Source organism: Miniopterus schreibersii (genome assembly GCF_964146895.1).
Source record: "Miniopterus schreibersii genome assembly, chromosome: 12".
In the NCBI taxonomy this organism is placed as follows: domain Eukaryota; kingdom Metazoa; phylum Chordata; class Mammalia; order Chiroptera; family Miniopteridae; genus Miniopterus; species Miniopterus schreibersii.
In genome coordinates, this window is record NC_138112.1 from 29130018 (window position 1) to 29152818 (window position 22801).

At 42.2% G+C, this 22801-nt stretch overlaps 1 protein-coding gene across 5 annotated transcripts in view; it reads left to right on the forward strand.

Annotated features, from left to right (window-relative positions):
- Nucleotides 1-22801, forward strand: part of RAB30 (RAB30, member RAS oncogene family) — a 79113-nt gene that overhangs the window by 38460 nt on the left and 17852 nt on the right. For all 5 annotated transcript variants that reach the window (XM_081155179.1, XM_081155180.1, XM_081155181.1 and 2 more), the window contains exons 2-3: nucleotides 18024-18124; nucleotides 21367-21450. In XM_081155179.1, the coding sequence (XP_081011305.1) occupies nucleotides 18032-18124; nucleotides 21367-21450 (177 nt within the window). In that variant the 5' untranslated portion in view covers nucleotides 18024-18031. The remainder of the gene's footprint in view (nucleotides 1-18023; nucleotides 18125-21366; nucleotides 21451-22801) is intronic.

Here is a 22801-nt window from a genome sequence, read left to right on the forward strand (position 1 = left end):
CACTCTGATATTTGAATCAGAGAATAGTTTTAAGACCTAATATGATCTCCCAGCCAAAGTGGCTCAGTTGGTTGAGCGTCGTCCTATGCACTGAAAGGTTGCCGGTTTGATTCTTGGTCAGGGCACATGCCTGGGTTGTCGGCTCGACCCCTGGTTGGGGCATGTATGGAAGGCAACCGATGGATATTTTTCTCTCACATCGATGTTTCTCTCTTTATCTCCCTCTCTCTCTCCCTTCCTCTTTTTCTCTAAGCATGTCCTTGGCTGAGAATTAAAAACACACACACAAACCATTGATTCTTTAAAAAAAAAAGACAATATGATCAAGAGTTAGTACTTAGTGCCATAAAGTTTCAGAGAAGGAGAGACAGGAAGGACTTCATGGGAGAGATTGCTCTATGTTATCCTGAAGGAAGAGGGACACTAGAACAGATAATGGGAAGCCAGGTGAGAGAAAGATGGGGCTGGAGGGGTGAGGTTGTGCCACCATGTGGTAGAGCAGGAGTGAGCACAGGAAACATAACAAGAGGCACAACCATGTCACTTGCTTTTTGAGATAGCCATGTAAAGAGGAAGGAAACAAAAATGATCACGTTCCTTAATTTCCATCTTCACTTTTGCTGACTATAAATACACAACTGGCATTTAAAAAATCTTTTTACTACCTTATTACAGTCACTGGAGAGTTTACTTCCTTACACTGTGCTGGGATTGATTTCAGTGTCCGCATCCTCTCCTCAAACCCACTATGAACATTAAAGGGCAAACAGTTGAGGGTCCTACTGCTGGTAGGACCAAAACCAGATGTGCAGTAAATGACATTTGAGTGAAAATGCAGTGATAGAAGTCTGTATGAGGAGCAGAACTTGCGTACACAGGAGAAGGGTGTGTTTGTGTTGGCTCTCCCAAGTTCTCTAAATATTCCTGCCATTCTGTTATGATTCACTTCAGAGACTGGAGTTGGGATCGTTTTGCAAATACTATTGTGTTATACAGTGTGTGGCAAAAGTAGGTTTACAGTTGTGAGTATGCGCGAAACACAGTTTAGTCTTGTATTATTATTTATTATTATATTATTTCCCATACGAACAACTGTAAACCTGCTTTTGCCCCACCCTGTATATATTATAGTCAATCAATGGTGTGGTAGAAAGAGTCAAAACATACCTGGATTAGTATCCCAGCTCCTCTGCCTACCAATTCTTTTTCGTAGGGCATACTATTAACTTCATTAAGACTAGTCTTATAGATCTTTGATCTTGTAATTGTGCCTCTTTCTTTGCCATCATTAAATTTACCCTCATTCCTGGGTAATTCTCGGTAGCAAATAAGCATGCTCTAATATTTTTTATCTGAAAGCAAAATAACAAATCCTAAAACCTTTTCTAATTTGGTTTATTATTTAATTTTAAACTCTGTTGACATTATATTCTTCTCTAGCTATCTTCTAGTGTTTTTTTTCCCTTTTCTCAGTAAAACTTAAAAATTGTCCATAGTTTTTTGGCTTTGACTTCGTCCCCTCATGCTAATCTCTTGCTGTCATTCCACTAGGACTGCTCTTGCCTGTGTCAACTAATGACCTTCATGTTGACAAGTCTAAGGCCACTGCTTTCTTTCTTTTTTTAATTTAAAAAAATTTTTAAATCCTCACCCAAGGATATTTTTATTGATTTTAGAGAGAGAGAGGAGGAAGAGAGAGAAACATTGATGTGAAAGAGAAACATCCATTGGTTGCCTTCTGTATGTGCTCTGGCCGGGGATCAAACCCACGACTTTTTGGTACATGAGACAACGCTCCAACCAACTGAGCCACCTGGCTAGGGTGGCCACTGCTTTCTTTTAGTTTTACTTATTGTCTGAGCAGCATTTGACAAGGCTCATCACTGTTTTCCTGGAAACTTTACTTTCCTGGGTCTCTTCTTATCTTTCTTCTCTTTAGCCTCTAAATGGCAATATGCCCCATATTCTGAAATGGCCCCCTTCTCTTTTTTATTTGTTCCCTTTCCATAGGTAACCTCTTCTAATCCAATGGCTTCAATAACATTCATATGCTAATGACCTTCACATTTGCATCTTAATCCTCGAACTTCCTCTGGGACTGCAGGCTCCTGCTCAGATAGACGCCTAAGAGGCTCTGCAAGTTTAGCATGGCTGAAAGAGAGCTCTTGACTCTTTTCTCCACTCCAAACGTGCTCTTCCCTCAATCTTCCCCACCTCAGTCAGTGGTGCTGCTCTCCCCAAAAGTACTCAAGCCAAAATATCTAGGCATTACTTTTGATTTTCTTTCTTCCCCATCAGAGTCCAGTTGTTCAGTAAGTCCTATCTTCTCTATCTTCAAAACCATTCCCAAATTTATCTCCTTCCCTCCATCTCCACTTTGAGCACCCTAGTCCAGGCCACATCATCTCTCACCTAGACGACTCACAGTAGCCTCAGCCAGGCTCCTTGTTTCTATTTGTACCCATACCATGATATCCTCCATTACAAGGCAGAGAAATCTTTTGAAATTGTTAATCAGTTTGTGTGACATTCCATAAATCCCCCCAGGTGACCTCCCATTGCACTCAGAATGACATCCAAATGCCTTGCTCTGGCTGACCAAGCTTTACGCGAGCTGTGACCTGCCCCATGTCAGTCTCTTATCCTCTTCTCATTGACCAAGCACCCAGCCTCTTTATTCTGTTTTTGCTTCCTTGAACATGCCAAGTTCATTCTCACTTTAGGGCTTCGCACTAGCTGTTCCTTTAGTCTGAAATGTTCTTCTTTCATCTATATGTGCTTGTCTCTTTCTTATTCAAATATCAACTTAAATATAGCCATCTCAGATAGACCTTCTCTGACAACCCAGTCTACAGTAGCTACCTAATCTGTCCCTTCCTCCTATTTTAACTTTCTTGTAGCCTCTGTCTGTCCCTTCCTCCTATTTTAATTCTCTACTAGCACTTCTCACTATCTGATATTCTTGTTCATTTATGTATATGCTCATCTCCCCTTTCATTCATTGCTGAGTTTTCTGCCCACCTGGGGTGTATGTTCTATGAGGGGGGAACTTGGCTTTTTCATCACTGCAGCCTTGCACACAGTTGATGCCCAGTACAGATGTATTGAATGAGTGAACGTGTTTTTCTCATCTGTAAAGTGGAGAGGCTAATACTCATGTCTCAGAGGTGTTGAGGACTTGCATGATCTAATTTAATCATACATGTAAAGCGAATAGTTCTGTGTTTGGCATGCTGTTTTTAATAAATGGAAACGGTATATATTTTCTAAATATCTGGCTCATCATAGACATTGAACAAATGTCTACAGTATTTTTTATTTAAATAACCTGCACTGTGCACAAAGTGAAAGGTACTCTGCAGTCAGCTATGACTTTATATTTTTTTCTGAACAAGAGGTTTAAAAAGCATTGTTCAATAAATAGTCAACATAAACTACTTTGGAACTATTATTAATGTCTCTTCTGTCCCCGAAGCGCTCATACTCACAGAGACACTGCATTATAACAAGGTTTGGCTCTCTCTGGGGAAATTATAATTTTCTTCTTCTGTTTGGTTATATGAGCTTTGCCAATTAATTCTCTCTAGGATCAAAGTGTTTTGGGGTTTGATTTCCTCTCCCGTTGTTTAGGTTCTCTGAAAAGTATTCCCAGCTTTCGTGTGTTCTGATCACTTTTTCTTTTGCACTTATTTAATATATATTTATTTAGGGTCAACTGCATACCAGGCAATGGGGATACAGATAGGAGTTCATAGGGGCCTCTATCCTTAAGGCCTAGTGGGGAAAGCAGGATACACAAACCAGTGAGGATAGTAAAGTGTCCATGGAGAGAGTCTCCATAGAACATAGTGGAGGCACAAAAGTGTGAGTGGCTAATTCACATGGAGGGGGAAGGAAGGTTTCAGATATATGTGGTTGCTCACCAGCCAATAAGGAGAGAATGAGCGTGTGAGTAAAGGTCTGGAGGGATGAACCTGCCCCAGGGTCCACACTCTGGGAGCCAGGTCACAGTGGTGGTGGTAACTCAAAGGTCATGAGAAACAAAGCCAGAGAGATGAGCAGGGGCCGAGTTGTGGATGGCTTTGTGTGCCCTGCTAGGGAATGTGAACTTTCTCCAACAATAACATTGTTGGAACTGCATCTAGCATTTATTGAGCACTCCCTTCATGCCAGTTTCTCTTCTTCATGCTATATCATATTAATTCTCTTAATCGCACAACAACCTTAGCAGTAGGTACTGTTATTACCCCTGTTTACAAATAAAGAAACTTAGGCACAAAAAGAATAGGGAACTTGCCCAGTGTCACCAAAGGCAGAGGCAGAACTCAGGTCAGACAGGTTGGTGTTCTTCACCAGAGCTCTGTACTTCCTTTCAGAAGTTTTATGTAGGCAGCAGGGTGCCTGGAGGAGATCTAAGTGTGGGAATGACATGGTCAGATTCACTCTTTGGAAAGGTTGCCGTGGAGTCACATTACCTCTTGTACAGGGTTGGTTTCTAAAAGCATCTAAGGCAAAAAGTACAGTTACATTTCTCCTTGAAGTGAGGAGTGTCTGAGTGAGGTTGGCCACGTTAGCAGCGGCATCTCATGTCTCAGCCCAACACAGCAGCTTTCCCCTGGCCTTGGAACAGAGGGCAGTCTTTGGTAGATACTCATGTAAGAGATGGATAGTCGGTTTGTCTAGGGGGAACCCCGTTGTTTGAAAAGCACAAAAGCATCACACTCCTATGGAAACTGAGCTCCTCAGTGGTGATAGCAGACGCAGCCACCCGTCTCACCTTCTCCAGGGCCCACACTCAATGCACGGTAGAGCCCAAGTGTTGCTTAGATAAGTGATTTTCCCTGTCCCTGTTTCTCTCCCTGGAGGAGTGGCATGGATGTAAGTTAGGCCTGTGCGTGATGACAGCAGAGTAGAGAAAAGTCTGCATGAGTGTGGAAGTGGGAAGGCAGAGAGGGCAGGCAGCATAGGGCAGCTGCTGCCCAGGTGTGAGAGGCTGGCCCCAGGTAAGGTCAGGGCAGGTGCACAGGAGAATGGATGTGAGAGATGCAAAGAAGGTTAAATATTCTGGACCCAGTGACCGATTGGATTTATTCCCTTCAAGCTTTTTCTGATCTGAAAACATAGTTCATCATTGTATCTTTCTGTTTTCAATCTGGTAAAATCCCTTCTAATTTCCAACTACGAGCTTTAGTAACATATTCTCCTAGGTTACGGCTACTGAAATAGGCTTAAGAGTCTTCTGCAAGCATTAGGAACTTTGATCAATCTGTCAGTTCTGTCACAATGGTGCAGTATTTCTGCTTTTTTTGGTTTTGTTTTACAAATAGACATTATATTAGGTCAGTTGTTACAGACACTATGCTAGGTCAAACAGACATCATATTAGGTCAGTTCTCTTGATAGCACTTGAAAAAAAACACCATGATGTTTTCTCTTACGGGTCTTATGTTAAATTCACTGATATTTTAAAAATTGAAATGATTTTGTAACTACTTTAAAGAAAACTTGAACATGATCACAGTGATAAAAAACAAGCCAACCTACCTAGTATGCAGGAAAAAGAGACAGGGAGAGGCATATCCTTATCCAAATACTGACAGTGATTGTGTTCCTTTTGGTAATTTATTTTCCCCTCTGCTATGTTTTCTAAGTTTAAAAAAAGTATGTCTTTGGTATACACAAAATGTTAAAAAGTTGTTTAAAAAGGAAAAAAAACTTAAAAATAATAAGCTCCCTGTAATCCCATAATCCTAACACAACATATGTTCTTACTTTTGAAGTGCCCTTGTTCACATGCATGCTTTATGTTTCAAAGCTGCAGTCCTGACAAATGTAGCTTTGTGTATTCTTTTTATTTTACAGCCCCTTGTCAACATTATTTCATATTTCTACATAGTTTTCATAATTGGCATTTCTGACTGCTGTCCTGCATTCCAGGGTGTTGATGTTCCACACTGAACTATCCCTTGTTGGACATTTGGAGTGTTTCCAATTCTCTTAGATAAGGCGTAGTGAGCATTTTTGTCCACTTAGCATTTTGAGTTTGTTCAGTTCTTTCCCTAAAGTGAATTCCCAGCAGTGAGCTCAGTGCATGAAGGCTTTGAACTCTGTCATGGCTTTGGCTTGTACTAAGTAAGATCATGATTTCTGCAAGAGCCAGTTGACTGTGGGTGTTCACTGGCTGTGTACATGTATAACCGTCTCATGTTTCCCTCACCAGTGTTGAGCCCCTATGGTATTACAACAAAGGGTATTATTTCTAAAGTTCATGTTTATTGACGAGAATTTAGAAAAGATATAAATATATAAAGAAGGAAATAAACTATCCATAATCACACCACCCAGAGGTAAGCATTTAAAAAATGTATTTCCATCCTAGCCAGTTTGGCTCAGTGGTTAGAGGGTCGGCCCTTGGACTCAAGGGTCCCAGGTTCGATTCTGACCAAGGGCACGTACCTCGGTTGCAGGCTTGGCCCTGGTCTGGGTGCTAGCAGGGGGCAACCACTCGATGTGTCTCTCTCACATCGGCATTTCTCTCTCTCTCTCTCTCCCTCCCTCCCTTCCACTCTCTCTGAAAAAGCAATGGAAAAAATATCCTGGGGTGAGGATTTAAATAGATAGATAGATAGATAGATAGATAGATAGAAAGAAAGAAAGGAAGAAAGAAAGAAAGAAAGAAAGAAAGAAAGAAAGAAAGAAAGAAAGAAAGAAAGAAAGAAAAATGTATTTCCTTCCAAGTGTATCTTTCATCATGTTATATCATGTGGCTCTACGAAAGTATAATCTCTTTTCTATTGTTGGATGGAATTTTACTCCTTTCTCCATTTGTGGGGTTTGTTTTAAGTAATGCTGGAATGAACTTTCTTGTGAAGAAATCTTTGTGCACATCTTGGAATCATTCCTTAGGAAAAGACCCCCAAGCAGGATTGCTAGGTCAAAGAGTATGAACATTGTTAAGGCTTTTGATGAACATTGTTAAGGCTTTTGATGAAAAATGAAAACTCACCATTGAGGAAAGTTGTGCCATGTTATATTTCACCTGCTTAGAAGTGTGCAGAAGACAGGCTGGGTGACAGCTGATGGGGGCCTGAGCCAGGTGGGTACGGTAGAGACAAGCTGGAGCAGACGGGGAATTCAAGAAAATCTGTGGACCTTGGTGACAGGTGGCTTTTGGCATGCTGTGTGTGTGTGTGTGTGTGTGTGTGTGTGTGTGTGTGTGTGGTGGGGGCCGTGTTGAGAAAGAATTTCTACCTTGTCTTCCATGTTGGAATTTGCCAAGATGCAGATTCGGTGATTAGGAAAGCACTTGCAAACCCAAGGTGCTGTATAGATATAAAAACTTATGGATAGTAACAGTAAGCAAGAAATCCCTCCCAGCCGGGCTGCCTCAAGGATGACGTGGACTGGTGTATGTAGAGCTCCTAGGCTCTAGCCAGATAGCCATTCTCTTGGGAAGCGATTCCTGTGTTTTACCCTTAGCCATGTGAGCCCCGGGGCAGGCGGACACCTTCTTGCCCGTTACTTCCTCCTGCTTCCAGTGCCGAGGCCATCTGTGTAAACAGCCGATGGTCTCCTGGCAGGGAAGGAGACACCTTTGTCCTTGGGGGGCCCTCAGGAGAGGGAGGCCTGGAACCCATCAGCGCTGCAGCCCTGACCTCTGGCTGCCTGGCCAGCTGCATTGTGTGCGCAGCCGGGGGAGGAGACTGAAGATGCTGATAAGGAGGCCCTTCCGGTCCAGCCGTCCAGGCGGGGGAAAGCTGCAGCGGGGAGATTAGACACAGCCTCCGATTCAGAGGAGGAGGAGGGCCGCGGGACCAGCACCCCCCTCGCTCTTTGTGGGTGGTATTGTTTATTGTCGGAGGAGGACAGCGCAGGGGAGCCTGGCCTGCTTGTGCAGAAGAGGAAACAGCAAGTTGGGTCTGGAAGAGCCTTTTTTTAGATCAGTTCAACACACGTTATTTGCAGACAGAACCTCTCCATCTGGGAAAGGGATTAATGAGTGGGAAGGCTATCTTTCTTTCCCCCAGGAAACAAGGTTCTAGTATTTCCGGGAGCATCCAGGACTGTCAAGCACCTGCGCCCAAGTGCTTTGGTTATAAAACAAATGAGCTCTGCCTGGGGACTTAAGTGAGTCCAGTGCAGGGGCCCACCCTTCTCCTGTCACCTCTCTATAGGAAACCAGATCTGTGCTCAGTGCGATGACTGCTATGCAATGTGACAGAGCACTATTACTTCAATAGTCTGATTCAGGTGTCTGCTTTAGTTAATGCTGAAGTAATGCTGTTTCAAGGCTTAATTTTCAATTTCCTTACTTGTCTGGTAGCCCAAATGTATTGTTTATTTCTAGGAAATAGGAAAATATAAAAGACAATATATACAACGAATAAAATAGTAAGATATTTTACTGTTTTGCTTTTTGAAAATAATAATAGTGGAGGTCTCAGGCCGATTTTATTTTTATTTTTTACATGCCTTTAAAAATGTTCCCAAGGGCTGCTTTTGAGCTCCCTCTCATTAATGGGCCTCTGCCAGCCTCCCTGGCAGTTATGCCCTTGGCCTTGTTCAGTAGGGAGAGAGTATCTTCCTAGACCTTATTTGTCCTAGCAGCAGCTCTGATTTAGAGTCAGGGGTCCTGTGAATGCTCTTCTGGCTGTTGCTGGCATACTGCATGGCCTGAGGCAACTCAGTCTCTTGATTTCAAATCCATTTCTATAAAATGGGAAGGAAAAGATGGGATTGTCCTGCTTCTTCAGGAAGATTCTGTGTCAGAGTGCAGTGAGAGTAATTTCTGAGCAGTAATACATGATACACATGTGTGAGAGTTTTATTTTCATTAGTGACACAAATGAACAATTGTTCTACCCATTGGTTTTGGCTCTCATACGATGGATACTTGGTTTTGAGGGAAGTTGGTATGAAAGAATGAATCTACCATGCAGGGACTTGCTGTGCCGAGACATGGTTTAATAGAGAAGCAGTGGTACACACACCATTAGCTGGAAAAGGCAACCCCAGAGCCCGGGTGGGGCAGTCCTTCCCTGTCATGCGAAAGGGAGCAGCAGAACAGACAAAGAAAAAGACAGAAAGAAACAGAGTACCCCAAATAGATATTTTTTTAAAAGGGCCTCTCTCACTGTATTAAGAAGACTGGCTTGGCTTTTCAGCACTACTATAGACTGAATAGGATAGAGTATAATTTGTTAAGAGTTGGAGGTTATCTTCTTTCCTAGAGAGAGCTAGATACTGCAGCCTCCCCAGAGGCAAACACTGTTGCTAGCTTTCTTTTGTATCCTTCCAGAGATCCTTCATGCATATATAGATAAATAACGATATGCCCCCCTTTTCATACTGTACAGACCACTCTCCACCCTCCCTCTTTTACTTAATGCACATTGCAGATGTCAATAGCAGGCTGCATGGTACACTGATGTGTAGTTTCCACAGTCTGTATAACCGTTTTCCTGCTGCTGGACTTTTAGGTTGTTTCATATTTGCTGTTGCAAACACTGTTGTAATGAATATCCTACTTCAAGTGTCTTTGTACACATGTATGCGTACAGGTGTAGGATAGATGCCTAGAAGTGGGATTGTTGGTCAGGGTTTGTAATAGCCTTTTTGTCTTAAATCAGTATTGCCCTCCATAGAGGTGGTGTTGACTTACCTCCCACAAGCAGTGTGCCAGTGCCCCATTGCTCCATATTCTCTCCAGTACAGAATGAACTTTGCCAATCTGTGATGAGAAATGGTTCCTGATTAAACATTCATTATAGTTTTCATTATAAATTATAATTTATATTTAAAATTAAAATTTATAATTATAATTTGTAATTATGAATTATAAATTTTAGAGTTTGATATACTCTTATGAGTGAGACTGATCATTTGGAAAAATATGCAAGTGCCATTTTTATTTCCTGTCTTGTAAACTATCTGCTCATGTCCTTTGCCCATTTTTTTTCTCTTGGGTTATTCAGTTTTTCTTATTGATTTGTAGGAACTCTTTATGCATTTAAGGAAGTTAGCCTTTAGTTGTATGTATTTCAGATATTTTAATTAGTTCATTTAAAAAATATATATCTTTATTGATTTCAGAGAGAGGAAAGGAGAGGGAGAGAGCGATAGAAACATCAATGATGAGAGTCGTCAGTGATGGGCTGCCTCCTGCACGCCCCCAATTGGGGCTCAAGCCCTCCACCAGGGCATGTGCCCTGACTGGGAATCAAACTATGATCTCCTGGATCCTAGGTCGATGCTCAACCGCTAAACCATGCCCAGCCGGGCCAGTTCATTTTTTTGTTGTTATGCCATATAGAATTTTTTAAAAATTTAATTAGTCATTGGTCAATCTCTTTATTTTATGGCCTTGATTTTGAGTAATTCTTAGAAGGTCATCCCCACTTTAAGATTTTGTATATATCATGCTTTCTTTTAGTACTTTCATGCTTTTATTTTTAAAAATTCAATTCTTTAATTTACCTGGAATTTATTTTAGCATAAAGAGTGAGGTAGAATTCCAATTTAACATTTCCCCATAAAGATGTGGGTTTTGAATTGTGCACTTATACTCACTTGTTGTGTAATTTTGAACAAATTAAGTAGCCTCTGTGAGCCTCAACTTCCTTATCTGTGTAATGGGAGTAATAATGATATTTACCTAATGGGGTTGTTGAAAGGTTAAATAAGATTATATATGGAAAACATTTAGCATAGTTCCTGGCACATATTAAGTGTTCAAATCATGGTCCACATACTCAGGAATCTGCGACTATACATCGTGTGTTCCAGCAAAGGGGAGAAGTTCCAGGTGGCTAGGATGCAGAGGTCACCTTGCAGTTTACTAGGGTATGATTTAGGGAGAGTCACTTTATCACCTAAACCCTCAGTTTCCTCACTTGCATATTGAATGATAAGAACCAGTCCATGCAGGTCCGGAGGAGATCACATCTGTGAAAGCATTGTGTAACCTGTAAGGGACCGTGTAAAAAGGCTGGGGATTATGGCCTGGTGAATGAGGAGCATCCACGGCTCAGGTGGGTGTTTGACATCCCTGGCCAAGGAGCATAATTACCTTGCAATAACATGAAATTAACAGCTGATGTAAAGCAAGTGAGCTTGCAGCAGTTGATTATAGTAATGCTTAGTAATTGCCTTCTAGTAATTAAGCAATAATGAGCTTCCTGAGACAGAACCTTGTTAGAGCGAAAGATGGATCATACACTTTCGGTTCAGTGTATACATACTGAGCACAGCAGTGGGCTATGCAGACATGAGTGTCTTGTTGGAGCATGCTTCTTGCCCTTAAGGACAATAGGGGCAATAGACATGTAGAGCATTCCCTCCTCCACCAGGCAGGTGCACATGCCTAGATGTACTTGGAGGAAGGCCCGCAGCACTCTGGGGCTGTCCAGGAGGGAGAGACTTCACCTGCAGAGCCTCGTAGGCCAGTGTGAGCCCCATCCCTGAAGTGTGGCCCAGGATTTAAGAGCCCCAGCTCAGTAATGCCTTCTTCAGTGCCACTGGTAGCCCTTTTTTATTCCCTCTGTTTGGTTGTTTTGGATTCATCAGGCATATCCTGTTTCTTATGCTCTGCCCATCTCCCTCCACAGCTCCTGGGTGGGCCTGCTATTGTGTTTAGGGCCTTTATTTCTACTAGACTTGCTGATTCAAATTTTCCCTGGGTAGGGTTGCCAGATAAAATATAGGATGCCCAGTTAAATTTTAATTTCAGATAAACAACTATAATTTTTTAGTGTAAGTATGGCCCACACAGGATTTGGGCCACACTTTTATACTAAAAGAGTATTCATATGTCCATGTCATATTTGGAACAAACATATTAAAATTTATTTGTTGCTATCTAAAATTCAAATTTAACTGGATACTCTCTTTCTTCTTTCCCTTCCTCCTTCTCTTCCTTCATCTAGCAGCCCTGCCTGGGTGGCCCTGATTTCAAACTATAAAATAGCATTTACCACACTAATGTTTCATGGAGCCCTAATAGTAGCAAGGGACATTGAAAAGTTATATGGGAAAAAAATTCAGAGATAAAATCATGCTTGGTAAATCCTGGATTAAACAAATTTAGCCGCTTTTCTTCATTATGGGAATTTTCAGAACCTTCTAAATCTCCAACATTGGGTCATAGCATGTAGTATTTCTCAAAGGTATGCCACTGTCCTCCCCCTCCCCATTCCTGAGTATTTAAGGGTTATAGGAGCAAATGTCGAATGGGTGCTGACAGTCTCTGTAGACTATGAGTTCTGATTTGGGGTTTTGGGAAAATACTTCTCTATAGAAAAAAACAACTTTGTATAATGTTATGATTCTGTTTTTGTTTTAAAAAGCCAGACATTTATCAAATACACACATAGATGTGAGTGTATATAAATGAAGAAGAAAAAATAGAAGGATGTATAGCAAAATGTTAACCGTTGTTATCCCCAGTAGGGGGTGTGGGTAGGGAAAGATTATAGGTGATTTTTCATTCCTTTCCGTTTGGCTGTATGTTCTCTAATCCATATATATTACTCTTTTCAGAAGGGTTAAAAACTGTGATTATTTTATTTTAAAAAGGGTCACTATTCTATGTATTATTTTATTTGCCTCCTAAGCAACTCAGTTATAAAGGTGCTAATGTTATCCCATTTTATAGAGGAGGAAACTGCATAGCTCTGCGGCAGACTCAGGCCTCCTGATTTCAGGCTGCCCGTGGGGTGTGAGAACACGGCAGCACACACCGTGCTGGGAAAGGGCCTGTCTACCAACCCCGTCAGTTCAGGCTAAGGTTGAAACCTGGAGAGGGGAAAGGCCCTGAGTGAGACACATGATTTTTGAACAAGGACACATCCTCAGTTATCTTTTTCTTGGGCAGGGTCTGGGGATCAGAAGGCAGGGCAAGGATCTGGCCGCCTATTCACCAGAAGCCCTGACTTTATCTGTTACACTAGCTAGACCAGAAGGGCGAGGGACAAAGCGTTCTGATGTACAGCAGTGAATACAGTTTTGTTTTTTGTTTTGTCTTCTAAAAGGTCACTTTGATAAATGATTTATGTTGCCAAAATCACATTGCTTAGAATTTTTTTCTTTTTAAGCTTTGCAAAGTACGTTTCCTCTATCTTTTTTAAACTTTTTTTTCCTGTTCTTCATGTATTTTTCCTCTTTTGAATCTTAGGCATATCTCCATTTATTTAGAGCTCTTGTGGTGATTATGCTATTTGGAGTTTTGCTTGTTTACCTGAATAGTGATCCTGTTTCTATCCTCTGTGCCTGGTACTTAGTTTCATGAGTGAATGATGACTGAATTGTGGGCATGGTATGCAGTGAAAAGTCTGGGTCCAGCTCGTAAAAGAAACCTGAGCTCGAGGGCAGTGAGGAGCAGTGCTTGTATGACCTGGAATCAGTGTGTGACCCTATCAATGTGAGGGTGCTGCTTCCAGAGCAGGGAGATTCTAGAGCACTGCAGTTCATAGGGTTCTGGGGTTCCATTCACCTGAGCCTCCGGCCCTCGTAACAGATAAAGCAGTGTTGTCAACCATGAGCAAGGGACAGTGGCATCTACTTCAGAAGGAGTTGGGCTTTGAAGTTTGATGGATGTGGGTTTGAATCTTGGTCGTAAGACTAACTAGCTGTGCATATTTAGGATAGCCTCTGTGTGCCTCAGTTTCATCTTCTGAAAGCTAGGGGTGATAATAGTCCCCACTTTATAGGACTATTGTAAGGATTAAATGAATGAGTACGTGTAGAAGAGAACCTGGCACATCATGACCATTGAATAAGTGTCAGCTATTATTATTATTATCGACAATAATAGAATATAAAATTCCTAGAATAGTGCTTGGCCAGTGGCATATCTTGGAACATGTTTACTCCCCAGACAAGGTGTGACTTTGTTGTCCATTTAGGGCTGGGTGTAACTGACTGCTTCTGAATGGGTTTCCCTTCCTGGGACTCTGCCCCATCTCATGGTGATTGGTGATGCCTGAGCTGTTACATTACTTACCAAACAGAAGGCTTTCTCGGAGTGTAGTTTCTAGAGAATTGTGTGAACTTTCCATTCAGCATTGTGTTTTCTATTAGAAATAAAACAGTAACCACAGCAGGTAGCCTGGAATTTACAGTCCAGCCTTAGGGCCCGCCATCCTGCATTTTTAGAGACCAAACACTTTCCCCCCAGATGTTTATTTAAAAAATACTTAACAGAGCATTAAAGTAATTTCTTATAGAAAGGAGAAGGGCCTTAATTTTTATTCTGTGGCTCGCTCCAGCTGGTAACTACTTGAGAACTTGAAGATGAACATTGACTTGGACCGAATAACACTGCCTTCCTTTCCTGAAGGTGCATGATTTGAGCACTGGTTAACCTTCTCTTAGGAGCCCTGTTTCTCAGGTCTTTATATTTGGATGCTGTCTTCTGGGTTCTCTGCTTGTTTCTTTACCTCTGTCAGAGATGGAGAAGTAAATGTGTGGCAAACAATCTAAGCACAGAAAAAAAATGCAGCCCTGTCCTGGGTTCCCTGTTCATAGACTTACGAAAGCAGCGAACTGTGGTCTGTGGGTGGTCCACAGAGCAGCAAATCTTTCAGCTATCCTGTGCCTGTCTCCGAATTTTATTTTATTTTCACTGTTAACAGCTTGAGTTTTAATTAACATACTGTGTCCCTGAGCTTTTATTCAGAGTTTGACCTTGCTTTTTATTTAGATTACTACATTGTGGTAGAAAAGAGTTTTGGATTTGAAGCCAGAAGAGAGAAGGGAAATCACATTTCTTAGTTGCTTACCCTTCATCATTGAATTCCTTAGATCTTTCTTAAGTTCCTACATGAGCCAGGTACTGTGAAAGGCACCACAGGGCAATGATTCAAGGAAGTGGGTGCTGGACTCAGGCTGTCTGGGTTTGAATCCCAGCTCCACATTAAGTGGGACTCAGCATTAAGTGGGGCCTTAACAACTTTTTAGTTTCCTTCTTTTCTGCTTCAGTATCCCATCTGTCAAGTTAGGATGCTAATGGTGTCCACCTGATAAGATTGTTTGGAGAGTAAAATGAATTGATAATATAGAGTGAGACAATGACGATGACAGTAACATGATGGGGGCGTTTGGGAGCAGGACCAAACCACATTGTTACTCTCATGCTGCTCACGGTCCTGCCTGTGTGTGTGTGTGTGTGTGTGTGTGTGTGTGTGTGTAGGGCCAAGGTGCTGGGGCATGATGTTGGAGTGTGAGACAGATACATATGATTAAGTACAGTAAAGCATCGTGAGTATTGCTAAAGGAGAGGTGGAGGGTAATGTGGGAGCATATAGCGGGGTACCCAGCCTCCTTCACAGGTCAGAGAAGGACACTAGAGAGAGTGATGTTTAAGCTGAGATCTAAAGGAGGAATCAAAGTTAGCTGGGCTGGAGGCACTGAGGGGAGGTTGTGTTCTGTGTTCTGTGCAGAAGGAACAGTATGTGTGAAGGTCTGAAGATAAAATATCGTGGTGTTTAAGAAACTGAAGAAATCTAGGGAGCCTAGAGCATGGGCAGAGATGGCGCTGGCAATAATGAGGGCAGAAACCAGACCGTGGAAAATGTGTGAGTCACAGCGAGGATTTTGGGTGACTAAGAGCCAGATACTGTTCTTGGGGCTTTTCATTAATTTCTTCAAGCATCACAACTCTGTGGGATAGGTGTTATTAGCCCCATTTTGTTGGTGGTGAAGTTAAGACTGAAAAATTTTCACTTTCCCCAATGCACAGACTTAGAAAGTAGTCCAGTCAGGATTTGAACCTAGGTTTCTCTGACTCCAATGCTAGAGTTCTTTTTTTTTATTTTTTTAAACTTTTTTTAAAAAAAATAGATCTTTATTGATTTCAGAGAGAGGAAAGGAGGGGGAGAGAGAGAGACAGAAACATCAATGATGAGAGAGTCATTGATCGAGCCCTCAACCCAGGCATGTGCCCTGACCGGGAATCGAACCCCGATCGCCTGGATCCTAGGTTGATGCTCAACCGCTGAGCCACACCCAGCCGGACTGCTAGAGTTCTTTTGATGACACCATATCCTTCTGAGCTCGAGGTTTGGCTGTTAGTTTTCTGACTTCAGGCTACCCTGTTAATTTCATTTATCTTCAGTTTACTCGTAAAATGGCTAACAAATAAATACCAGCCTCATAGACTTGTGAAAACAAATGGAAATATAAATAAAGTACCAAGTACATTGTCTGGCATACAGCGAGTGCAACTTCTTATGGACCCAGGTTCTTGACAGAGAAGTGTTTTCTTTCATGGTCCCATGAACTGAGACAGGACCCCACGAGCTGCCAGCTGCATGTGGCCTAGTCGGCAGTCATCTTTCCAAGGACCAGTTGAAACTGAAATCCACATGAAAATCACTTTTGCACACAGGAAACCTACTCTTCTGGCTACCTGACAGGTCTCAGTACAGTGGGCTCTGCCTCCACCCTGCAACCTGCAGTCATTTTCCCTTCAGCTGGCGGGTAGGAGTGATCCTGAGGCTCCTCTGGCTCTCCCAAGCATCCTTCCCCGCATGGGCTGGCTGTCATCCTGTCCTCCTCCAGAGTCCACTGGGCTTGTTCTGCCTGCACCTTATGGAACAAGCTCTGCTGCTGATTGGAATTGAATTTAACTTGGTTGTTGCTGTTTAACTTTTTTCATATTGGTTTCGAGGGCAGACATTGTCTCATCTCTGTATTTCCTGTGATTAGCACAATAGATTGCAGTTGTTTTCAATAGGATACCAAGGTTCTTTTATGTGTGTGTGTGTGTATATATATATATATATTTTTTAATCTTCACAACAGTTCTCTGAAGTAGAGAGTATAGTATTCTTCTTAGCACAGTTGGAGAAACTAAGGCCCACACCTAAGCAATATGACCATTAATTAATTCTTTTTTTTAAAAAATATATCTTTATTGATTTCAGAGAGAGGAAAGGAGAGGGAGAGACAGAGATAGAAACATCAATGAAGAGAGAGTCATTGATCGAGCCCGCAACCCGGGTATGTGCCCTGACCGGGTATCGAACCCCGATCGCCTGGATCCTAGGTCGACGCTCAACCTCTGAGCCACGGCCGGTCGGGCAATTCTTTAATTCTATAGGAGTCATTTACTAGGTGTAACTCTGTCCCATAGGCTAGGAAAATCGAGCGGAAAGATATAATCCGTTCCCTCAAGGATGGGATAGATATTTGAACAAATAATTGTACATAGCAATTGAAGTTTTAGGATAGAGGAATGATGAAAGTGTTTAACTTTATTTAGGGAAGATCAGTAAGAAATTCAGAGAGAAAGGGATGGTTGCATTGGGCCTTAAAGAATTGACCTCATGATGCAGAAAGTGTGTGCATGGGAGGGATGGAGCATCCTAGACAGAGAAATGACATATACCAAAGCCCATAGGAATGGAGACAGGTACTTTGGAAGGCCCTGCAGCATCGATGTGGCTGGCAGGAGGTGGATAGCGGTGGGTGGTGGTAGAAGAGAAAGATGGTGATAATCCCCACTGATGAGACCCCAAGAACCCCAGGACTTTCAAGAGACTGTAAGGTTCCTTCCTAGTTTCTTCCCCTTCACTCAGTCTCCCAGTCCCTAGCCCTTCTTTCCAGAGGCATACACAGCCTGTATATAAAGCACCTTGAAGCTTTGAATGGACTTTCCTTTGTCCTGCTTCCTTGTACCACAGCTTGTCTGCACGTAGATTTGTAATCTCCTTTCCATGTGAAAACATATCACATGAATGACCTTCAACCTGACTACTTGGAAGTGTAAAGGTTACCAGGTGAAAGAACATCTGTGTCATTTACTCTCTGTGATCCGAGGTGGCTGGGAAGGAATAAAGTCCATCTGTGACCGAACACCTGTGTTCCTCTCTCGCTGGCAGAGTCACCAGAGGGGAGTATTATATTGCTCTTCAAATGAGTCAGGCCCACTGTTCTGGAGGAGACAGGGCTGGCGCAGCTTGAGCTCTGTGGGCAAGTCTGACCAGATCTCATCTCACTTTTGCCTGTGTTTGTTTGCCTTGCAGCTGTGTAAATGAGTATGGAAGATTATGATTTCCTGTTTAAAATTGTTTTAATTGGCAATGCTGGTGTGGGGAAGACGTGCCTAGTCCGACGATTCACTCAGGTAAGAGAACTCGGAAGTCTAGGATTGGCTTTCTCGGTCTGGCCTGTGGGGTTAGGATAAACTAACAGGATGGGTGACTGGCCCAGTGCCAGCCTCTTGGCTGCCAGCTATTACTGCTTCCTTTGAAAGAGCACCAGCTCTGTAGCCTAGACTAGAGCTTTTAAACCACCTCAAGGGAGCATGGCTCTCTGGGTCACCACCCATGACTCTTGTTGATTCCTTTAGTGAAAGGGGTAAGTAATTTTGTTTTCAGTGTGCAGTATCAAAAATAAATGATTAGGCCTTGGCCAGGTGGCTCAGTTGGTTGGAGTGTCATCCCATATACCAAAAGGTTGCAGGTTCAATTCCTGATCAGGGCACATACCTAGGTTGTGGGTTCAATCCCTGGTCCAGGTTTGTATGGGAGGCAACTGATTGATGCTTCTTTCTCTAAAATCAATAAACATATCCTCGAATGAGTATTAAAATATAGATGATTAAATTAATAAATAGATTATTAGTTAATAATCCAAAGAGGGAAACAAATGAATCTGACATCAAATTAAAACTAAATATTAATTAAAAAAGTCAAATACAAATTAAACCAATCAAACTCCCTGCCTTTGCCCTCTGAAGTCCCACAGAAAATTGAGGGAATTGTTTTGGTTCATAACCAAATATGGTGATTTTTCTAGATCTGTTAAATGGGAATGAAATGAGAGGACTATTTGAACTAAATAAAATGTTCCCTCTAGGTTGAGCCCTTATCTTATGATCTAAGTGCAAGTTTCCTTTGGGGCTGCCCTTTTGAGAATTATTGCCAGAGATTATAAACTTGTTTTTATACAGAAATGGTGGGAAATCATTTTGAGGTTGACCTTCTTTTGTGTTTTCCCGGAAAAGATATGAATGGCATCCTTTTTGGAGTTATCATGCATGCATCTTGCATGTTTCATAAAGTGCTATTTGGGAAAGTTGAGACTAGCTCTTCTATCTGAGGCATAGGGCAACCTGGCGCCGTAGAAAAGACATTGGTGTGAGAGTCAGGACAGAGGTCCTAGTCCCAGCTCTGCCCTTGGCTCATCTGTGAGCCCGGGTAGGTTACCCACCCTTGCTGGGCCTCCCTGCCTCCGTGATGCACATGAGGGGCCTGGTGATCTCCAACACCCCTTGCAGCAATAATAGTCTGTGGTTCTATGGAAAACTGGAGAGGCAGATTGGATAAGACAAACAGTGTTAGGACAAAGCCACCTTTGGAAATGCCAGGGTTTTCCCCATGATAATGAACACAAAAGGACTCGTGCTTTTTACTAAGTCTCGGCCTGGTGAAGTAAAATGAAATAAGCTAACGCATCTGGGCTCAGTCAAAACCACTATGGCGTCACATTGGAAACTCCAACTGGTTTTACTTCCACCTAACATTAGCAAGTCTTTTCTGCTTTTGGCAGGAGGACAAGACTGCAGAGGTGTAGAGAAGTTTTCAGTCCCTTTTTCAGAAATTCCTTTGACCATGTCTTATTACCGAAATATCCCTTAGAGATTATTCAGCCCACTTCTCTCATTTTATGGTTGGAAAACTCAGGTCTCGAGGGATGAAATGACTTCTTAGTGCCTTATATCTTGTTAGTGGTAAGGCTAGTATTAGAACCCAGGTCTCCTGGTTCTCAGCCTGATCATTTTTACCTTCTGCATGTTCTAACCTCAGTAACCATAGGAATCTTACATTTCTTTTTAAAAGCATAAACCTTGTCATTAGAAGCAAAAAATGCTTCCATATTTGAACACGGATTTTTACCAATAAGCACGTCATCCCTTGTTTTTCATTTCTGTGTACTTGTTACCCCTCCCAGTCCCTCTGCTCCCCACAAAGTTCATATTTCATAGACAAGATTATATTTGTTTTTGTTATTTAGTAGACAGTTAAAATGAATTGGATTCAGCTGTTTCTGAGGCACGAGGAGTTGGGGAACAAAATGAGGGGAGAAGACATTAGGAAGGATTTGTTTTATTTTGTGGCATTTGTTAGACTGCAAAACAGCTGGAGCTATAAACTTGAAGCTTGGTTTGAGCCAAACCAAAATAGAAGGAAATTGATTCAATATTTGTAAGTAAAGTTATGAATGTTTATGTTTACATCTTTTGCAGACATGCAATGAAACACTTTCTGTTGGTTTGAAGCTCAGTCTTTTAAGTTTGAACATTAATTAAAGATTTCTCCTGTTAAGGAATGGACTTAATTAAAGATGGCTCAATCTTAGCTGCCAGAGCCAATAAAATCCATTTTACTTTAATTTCTGGAAATTCTAGAATGTAAGTGACGAGGGCAGAGAGAGTAGGTGAAGTGTTCTGTCTTGATAGAATTCCTTCCTACCTCCAGCTCCCTCCCTAAGCTTACAGGAAATATTATGTAATAGTCAATTACATTATACATGTGATTTTGATGGAATCTTTCTAGTGTAGCTTCCAGTTTGAGGTAAAACTTTTTTTGTTCTGAAATGCTTGCATCAGCCTCAAACTCACTGAATTTGAGCCCCAGACAGGGGAACTGGTTTGGCTGAGGTCACAGAGGGATCCTAAGGCTGATACCTCTTGGTTTAGTGCTCTTTCTACTAGACTTTCTCCCTGAATGACTTTGTTTTCTTCAGTTATCTTCCCAGTAGTACCATTGGCCCTAATCTCATGGAATTATATAGTTATCACCCTCAGGGCAGAGGGAAATCCAAAAGTTTCACTGTCTTGTTCATTTTTCTCAGACTGAGTTCTTGTTTTTGTTTCTCATATTGGTTGTCCACCCCCATGGCTGTCCATGCCCTAGACTGATAACTAGTTTTAATCTTCCTTGATTTCACCCCTTTTAGGAAACCCTTTTGCCCTCACCCTAACAATCCTGAACTCATCCCTGTGGCTCCATGCTGCTTAATCTTATCCTTGTGTCTGATTTTTTTCTGTTTCATTTTTGGAAATAGGATCCCCCTGCCCTTTCCAATTCTCTCCCTTCACCCTCTGCCTTCCTCTCCCTTATTTGTCCCCCTTTCCCTTTCTTTTTCTTTCAGAATTTCCCTCTCCTTTCTCCTTCCCTCATAACGTACATACCTGCGAAGTTAAATTAAACAGGGTTCTCAGGACACTAACCAGAGTTCTTTTTTCTACTGGTTAACTCAGCCAAAGAAAGGGGCTGCCGGTGGTAGTGATGGGGGAAGTAGGAGAATTTCATTTAATTGGAAGATTTGCTTAATTGTTATTTTCCATTATTTCTTCTTTAGGGTCTTTTCCCCCCAGGTCAAGGAGCCACAATTGGAGTTGATTTTATGATTAAGACAGTGGAGATTAATGGTGAAAAAGTAAAGGTAAGATGCCAAGAGATACTATGAAAGGTTCAGGAGGGATCCATGATTTCTCCCTTCCCCTTTGTGGCCTCTGGACAGTTTGTTGCCTGTGAGAATTATGGTGTCCAGCAACAGGAGAAGGGAGATGGTGATTATCAAGTACCTGATATGTGTCAGTCCCTCTGCTAGGTGATTCTGCATGTGTTATCCTATTTGACTTGATCCTTACTATAAGTCTCCTGAGGTAAATAGTAAATTATCTTCATTTTATAGGTTTCAGAGAGGTTGAAAGGCTTATTTATCTGTGGCTTCACAGTTAGGAAAGGAGGGAAGTAGAATCTGAACCACCCCACTGCCTCCCTGGGGTCTGAAAGAAGAGGGGACTCAGGGTACAGTAAGCTCGTCACCTTGGAGGAAGGCAAGAAAGAAGGTGATGGAAAGGTGAAATAGACTAAATCACACAGAAGTAGGGTAGAGAGTACCTGCCCCTTAGAATTAGTGAAACTCCATTTTCAGATCTTTCAGAGCTGAGGCCCATGGAGAAAGGCCATGGCCCTAGCATCAGCTGCACAGTGAAAACCACGGCATCAATCCCAGCTGGATCCAAGCCCAGGCACCCCAAGTTGGAGTCCACGTCATTTGCATCTTTTTCCCATTTGTACGTGCGTTCCTGCCTTCAGATGCTTCAGGAAGGGCAGAGAAGCTCCAGGGTGCTCCTGCGGCCTTTCATAGACACATAGAGAAGTGTTTAGGATGAGGCTCCTGAGTAGGGGGCAGAAGCTCTCCAGTGTCTTGTCTAGCTGTGACCACCAAGCGGCTCCTTACTGTAGACATTTACACCAAATACAATAGTGATGGAGAGCTACGGGCTCTGGAAAACAAAAACAGGCTGCGAAATCCGTATAAATTCCAGCCAGAATGCTCAGAAGAATAGTGCGTTGGGGTGGGGAGAAGGCACTGGGATGCTGGGAAGGAAGGAGACAGGAGTGTACACTCAGCAGGCATTGGTGGGAACAGCCACTTGCAGCTCTCACTTCTTCCAGCAGAGCAGAGGTGGTCACGATCTCAAGGTGTTGTGTTTCAGGCATTTTACTTTCAAATGTTTGAGTTTCCCATTCACATACAAATATATGTGTGAGTTAATTCCTTTGACCAGAAATGTTAGTGCCTTGCATGTGCCAGGCACTGCGGCTGAATAGGGCTGAGTAAGAAGTGGTCCCCACTGTTAAAGAACAGCCTTATTTTTCTTTCCTGAATCCCCGGGTTTAAGTGTTAGATTTATTCCACTTTCTGTGAACCATAACCTCATAAAAAAATTTTTTTTCCAATCCTCACCCGAGGATATGTTTTTTATTGATTTTAGAGGGAGAGG